This window comes from Neomonachus schauinslandi, chromosome 10 (assembly GCF_002201575.2).
Source record: "Neomonachus schauinslandi chromosome 10, ASM220157v2, whole genome shotgun sequence".
Classification (NCBI taxonomy): Eukaryota; Metazoa; Chordata; class Mammalia; order Carnivora; family Phocidae; genus Neomonachus; species Neomonachus schauinslandi.
The window spans coordinates 111,775,732-111,782,604 of record NC_058412.1 but is presented as its reverse complement, the minus strand read 5'-3'; the positions used below and the strand labels follow the sequence as shown (position 1 = coordinate 111,782,604).

Below are 6,873 nucleotides of genomic sequence, written 5' to 3'. Positions count from 1 at the left end.
TTGTGAGTAATGCTAATTCTCAGGCTATCCCACAGAATCAGAAACTGGAAGTGGGGGCCAGAAGTCTGTGTTTTAGCAGTCTCTCCAGGTGTTTCTGATGTACTTAAAAGTTTGATAATCACTGCTGGCAGATTGTGGGCCTGTGGGCTGCAATCTGTCTTTAGTGATGACACCACTAATGTCCATCAGTCCCTAATGAGTGTTTTGGACTGAGCCTCACTTGTGTCTTGCATCTGTCTTATTTGCATCCCTCCCCTGGCACTGCTGGTGCTATGGAGATTTGACGTGAGTGGAGGGACAGTGGGGAGGCAGTAGAGAGAGAAGACTGGACCCAAAATAAGGCTCTTCCTTTGCTTTAATGAACCAGGGATCCTATAAGGAGACAGAGGCTGAAATTTCAAATAGTGGAAGTAGTGATCACCATTAGTGTAGTTATCAGTTTCTTAGTAGTTGATAGTTGTTGATTCTTAACAGTTGGCATGAAGATTTTATTTCTGGAACTTAAGGGTTTAATCTTGTTGTCGATAGCCAGAACACAGCACAACTTATGTCTGTTACATCTCCATTTCAAATGATCTTTTCGAAGTTCTCTACTACTGCATTTCTTCTTGCAATATCCCGTTTTGTTTTCACACCTTCTCAAAAATAAATGACCTATATAAAGGAAATTTATATCTAATTAAGCCAAAGATATTTATCTAAATAAATTTAAAACAGCAAGCTTTTTTTTTTTAAAGATTTTATTTATTTATTCATGAGAGACAGAGAGAGAGAGAGGCAGAGGGAGAAGCAGGCTCCCAAGGAGCAGGGAGCCCGATGCGGGACTCGATCCCAGGACCCTGGGATCATGACCTGAGCCGAAGGTAGATGCTTAACCATCTGAGCCACCCAGGCGCTCAACAGCAAGTTTTTTGAGCATTGATTATTCGAGTCTTTATCAGTTGCTTTGTTATATTTGTCCTATTAGTGAAAACCTCCTCTGAGGAATAAATGAGATTTTATGCATACAGAAACATGTGGGATTTGTATATATGTAAGTGCTTACCATTCCTGAAATGAGAATTCTGCATGCAAACTTTACCGAGTTCTATTTTTCATTTTTTTAATGGAAAAAGATATAGCATATCATTACACATCAACACAAAATCCCCAGTTTTCTAAAATGTAACCAAAACACATTTAAACACCTAAGTAGAACTCACAAGCTATCCTCGTAACATATGAACTGCTTAAATCATTGTTGTAATGCTCCTCAGAATTACCAAAACACACATAGCTTTTGTTGACACTTGGGGGGATTTCCAGAATGTCTTTACATGTTTCTGAGGTCTTACAAATTATATTTGGAATGTAACTCTATGCTTGTCTTACATATGATGTTCAAAATGTATCGAGTGATAGTCATCTAAATTTTTTTTAAAGATTTTTTATTTATTTATCTGAGAGAGAGAATGGGAGACAGAGAGCACGAGAGGGGGAGAAGCAGAGGGAGAAGCAGACTCCCTGCCGAGCAGGGAGCCTGAGGCAGGACTCGATCCCGGGACTCCAGGATCATGACCTGAGCCGAAGGCAGTTGCTTAACCAACTGAGCCACCCAGGCACCCCAGTCATCTAAATTTTTAACATATAAACATTGGTTACATATAATATTGAGATATCTGCACAATTTCTGGTAATTTTAGGAATAAAATATACAAGAGGCATTTTACTAGGAATACACTAATCAGAGAGACATTCTGCAGGGTGTAAATATTTTGTATGTGCATAGTATACGTGCATATTATATACATTTACAAAGTCTTCCATCACATGGTTTAACATATAGAGGACCTTGAAGAGATGTTGGGACCCTTCCCCATCTTGCTCTATGTTGAGTCATATTTTCTTTTATTTAACCAAAATATATATAATCAGAATTAAGCAGGACAGGCAAGGTTAGGTGCTTACATTGGAAAAGAGGAGAAAGAAAATAACAAGCAAGTAAATAGCTACGGGTTGATCTAAGTATTATTAAGGAAAGAAGTAATGTAACAGAGAGCAACTGAATTAGAGCTACTATTGACAGGATGATAGAGGAAATTATCCCTAAGGAAGTGATATTTGATGCTAGACATGAAAGATAAAAAGGATCCAGCTCTGTGAAGAGCTAAAAGATGGTAGAAGGAAAGGGAATAGCATATGCAAAGGCCATGAGCTAGTGAAGAGCTTGATGTACCTGAGGGCCTTCCGTTGTTTCCATGACTCTTCTCCCTCTTCATATTCTGTGTCTCAAGTGTTCTTGCAATGGTCCTTGGACTTACACTTCCTTTCCAGCCACGCCCTCTTTTATCCTCTCTTCCTCACTGTCTCAAACATCTCCATGGATGTGACACTCAAATATCTTTCTTCAGCTGGGATATATGGATGGAAATCTTAGATCAGGTCTCTTGTTTCCTTCTTTCCATTCCTGATGTTCTATGTACCTTGATGTTTTGTGGATTTTCTCTCCCAAATATCCTTCCTAAGTGTTCCATTTTTAATGCCACCAGATCTTGGAGATAGATTGGCTAATCTCACAGAATAATCCTGAATTGCTTGTGTTTGTCTAGAAAGGGAACTGAATTTTCTCCGGGCCCTTTGGTTTAGAACTAGGACACCATGTGAATATGTCATGTATGTCATCAATGTTCCAGAAGCAGGGAGAGAAATTGTATAATCTAAACTCATAGAATTTTGAGACTACATTAGACCAGGAACATTTTCTGAGGCACCTCTCATACCATTATTAATTTTCTCCTATCCTTCAATTTGAACAATCTGCTAGTAGTAGAGAATGGAGACCAGTGTCCTTGGAGGCAGGCTGTCGAGTAACACAACTATCTTTCTGTTAGGAATTTCGTCCTCAAAAAGTTAGTCTGGCACTTTGTGCCATATATTTAAAAATTACAGATGAGATATAGGCCAGTGCGAAAAATAGAACCATAGATAATGCATGGGTGAATAACTGTTCTCAACACTGGGAAGAACTTTCTAAGCTAATGGAGAATGTAAAGAAAAATACCAATAGATTTGATATGAAAATGAAAATTTCATGCCTCAATAAATTAATAAAAAATTAAAAAGTGACCAATAAGTGATTGCCTTGGATGTGTGGAGATAGTGAGGAGTGACTGCTAATAGGCACAAGGTTTCTTTCTAGGATGATGAGGAGGTTCTAAGTTAGATTATGATGATAGTTACACAATTCTCTAAATAGACTAAAATGCATTGATTTATACACTTTAAGTGAACTATATGGTGTATAAATTCTATATCAATAAAGTTAAAAATAACCAACACACAATAATTTACAATACATGAAATGCTAAAGTTGACACACCTGTCAGGTAAAAGTAACAAATTATAAGAAAGCACTAATATACTAAGAGTAACCATTTGAAACTATATGCCAGTTCCCTTAAAAAAAAATAATGCTCTATATGACATAGGTATGAAAGTACATATCAATAAAGGTATTAAAAAGCCAGCACACAATATTTACAGTAATATCAAGTTTCAAAGTTAATATACTCATCTGGTAAAAACTAAACAAATTAGTGAGAAAGCACTAATATACTAAGAGTGGCCATTTAAAAATGTATGGTGGTTCCCTATAGGAAATAATATGCTGTAACCTGGAAATGGAGCTTCTAAAATTTGCTTATATATCAGAAATCCTACAATAATTTATGAACTAGATTACAACACTGTTTATAATACTGACACATTGGAAAAAGCAACGATACAATAGAGGTCTTTCCAAGTAAATGTTGGTATAAAAATAGAATAATAAACATCTATGGCAAATTGTATTTTTGAGGAATATTTAAAGGTCTGTAAAATTTTCTTCATAAAATGTTAAATTTAAAAAATCAGGTTAGAAATATGCATATGACTTGGTCAACATTTAGGAAATCTAAGATGTTATTAAATTGTAGGCAATTTTGGGGGCACCTGGGTGGCTGAATTGGTTAAGTGGCTGCCTTCGGCTCAAGTCATGATCTTCAGGTCCTGGGATTGAGCCCCACATCAGGCTCTCAGCATGGAGCCTGCTTCTCCCTCTCCTTCCACTCCTTCCCCACTGCTCACTGTCTCTCCTGCTCGTTCTCTCTCTCTCTCAAATAAATAAATAAAATCTTTAAAAATAAAAGTAAATAGGGTGCCTGGGTGGCTCAGTTGTTAAGCATCTGCCTTCAGCTCAGGTCATGATCCCAGGGTCCTGGGATTGAGCCCCACATCGGGCTCCTTGCTCAGCAGGAAGCCTGCTTCTCCCTCTCCCACTCCCCCTGCTTGTGTTCTCTCTCTCGCTGTGTCTCTCTTTGTCAAATAAATAAATAAAATATTTTTTAAAAATAAAATAAAAATAAATTGTAGCCAATTTTTTGATTTCCCAAATACTTGCAGTATTCCTGTCTTAATTTTGTAAATATAAACTATAGAATTAATGAAAAAGAAGGAATGCTTACACAAGTAGCCTAAAATGTGACATGGGACTTCCAGCAGTTCTGAATCTTTCCCCCATGTCCACCCAGGATAGTTTCCTTCACTTTTCCACTTTAGAGTCCTATAGATATTTAGAAACAGCCTTTCCTGTCCTGTTAATCACATCCAAGAATAAAAATGTGGGAGGCCTTCTCTGTAAGACCAAGAAAATCAGAAGAAGTAATATTGTAGAATTGTTACTTCAGGAGTAATACTTGGTGCCATTCAAAGTGAAGTGAAGCAGGGCTGGCCCTAAGTGATGGGATAGAGGGGGAGTTGGAACAACAGGACCATCTCTGCATTTGGATTCTCATTATTCTCCTTAACTGCCAACCATAGACACTGCTGTGTTGTGAGAGCCTTGGGATCTCTTAGAACAGAGATGTTCTGAAGAAATAGGGCAAACCTCAGGGACGCCTGGGTGGCTCAGGTGGCTAGGTGTTTGCCTTCGGCTCAGGTCATTATCCTGGGGTCCTGGGATCAAGTCCCACATCGGGCTCCTTGCTCAGCGAGGAGTCTGCTTCTCCCTCTGCTTCTGCCGCTCCCCTTGCTTGTTCTCTCTCTCTCTCTCTCTGACAAATAAATAAAAATCAAAAAAAAAAAAAAAGGAGAAGAAAGAAATAGGGCAAATCTCAGCCTCCTGTCCTATGAGAACACTTCTCCCAGTCCTATGGACAGTATGACAATAGGAACTCTATGTGCAGGACCCTGTTTTAGGTTAGTGTTTCTTCTTCCCCAAGATTTTATTTACCTGAGACCAAGTGGGCCAGGAGGAAAAAAATTGCAAGGATGAATAATAAGGACTTCATCGCTCCTGAAAGACAGTGGGTTCTATGGAGTCCAGAACTCTATTCAGTGTGACTCTGAACACAGGTCTCTGTTGTCCTCTCTAAATGGGGTTGCGCTCAGCCAGTAGACTGGTAGCATATAGGATACTGTGTCAAACATAACTGCAGTCTATTGGCTAGCAGCTCTAATTGAGGCACCACTGTTCAGAGTCTTGTACTAGGCATGCCTTTAAGGAATGTGAAAAATAGAAGAGAAGGTGCAAGAGTGGTATGGTTTGGAGAGAAAGGCACTTACAAGGGTAATTTATTCTGATCTTCCAGGTCTGAGCACTCCTACCTGTTTTTTTCAAGCTACTTGTGTTGATTCTATTAGTGTTTTTATCTTACTGCATTGTGACAGTCTGTTCACCTATCTCTCCCTCTAAAATGGAATGTCTTTAAGGACACTGACTACATATGATTCTTTTCTGTTTTTCGTACTGGGTACAAAGAAGTACCTACATAATTGCTGAATGAATAGATTAATACTCTTTTGATAATAGGCACTTCAAAAAGTTTTTTTAAAGAAATAAATCAGTGATCAAAGATATATGTACAAAGATGTCTTTAAATCCCCCTTTAAGTCCATCAGTAGATTATCATTAAATGAAGTGCTTTCATATGATTTAATACCATGCATCTGTTAAAAAGAGTGCAGCAGATTTGTCTTTCTAAACATATTTTTGAGTGCAAAAGCAATGTTGTAGAACAATATAATAATGATTCTAATTTATGTAAAACAGTATTGTGTGTATGTATGTCAGTAAAAGTATCAGCTAAAAGGGGTGGAAGGATACATACCATTTTAGTAATAGTTGTTTCCTCTGGATGGTTTAAGGCAGGTAGTCAGAGTAAACTGTAAATTGCATTAAAATTTTTTAAGTGACCCTCTGGATTGTGACTGGAATTCATAAGATCTTAGAGATTTCCTTCTTTGTGAAGAGATTTTATTTTTTCCTTTCTTTTACAGATTTATTGAGATATAACTGACATATATTAAACTGTATTATTTAAAGTGTTCAATTTGATGAGTTTGACATATGCAAACATCGGTGAATCCACCACCACAATCAAGATAATACCTCCTTCAACCTTCAAAGATTTCTTGTGCTTCTCTGAAATCCATTTCTTTCTTCCCCTTCCTCCATATTTCTCAGACAACCAATGGTCCAATATCTGTCTATAGATTGGTTTGCAATTTCTAGAATATCACCTAAATGAAATTATACACTATGCATTCTTTTTTTAGCCTGTCTTCTTTCATCAGTGTAATAATTTTGAGATTCATCCCTGTTGTTGGGTATAATAATACTTAATTTGCTTTCATTGATAATATTCTGTTCCATTTGTATACAAAAATTTGTTTACTCATTCACCTCTTAATTTTGGTTGTTTCCAGATATTAGTTACTACAAATCTATCGCTAATCATTTGTGTGCAAGTCTTTGTGTGGATATATGCTTTCATTTCTTTTGGATAAACAGCTAGGAGGGGAATAGGAGGGTAGAGTCACAGGATAGGTATATATTTTACTTACTAAGAAATG

General features: G+C 37.3%; 1 protein-coding gene across 1 annotated transcript; it reads right to left on the bottom strand.

The window, feature by feature from the left end:
- Nucleotides 1–397: 397 nt before the first annotated feature.
- On the bottom strand, nucleotides 398–5,309 carry DEFB126 (defensin beta 126). The gene is made up of 2 exons (XM_021689258.1): nucleotides 5,252–5,309; nucleotides 398–654 (listed from the first exon to the last, which is right to left on the bottom strand). The coding sequence occupies exons 1-2, from the start codon at nucleotides 5,307–5,309 to the stop codon at nucleotides 398–400; spliced, it is 315 nt and encodes a 104-aa protein (XP_021544933.1).
- Nucleotides 5,310–6,873: the final 1,564 nt, after the last annotated feature.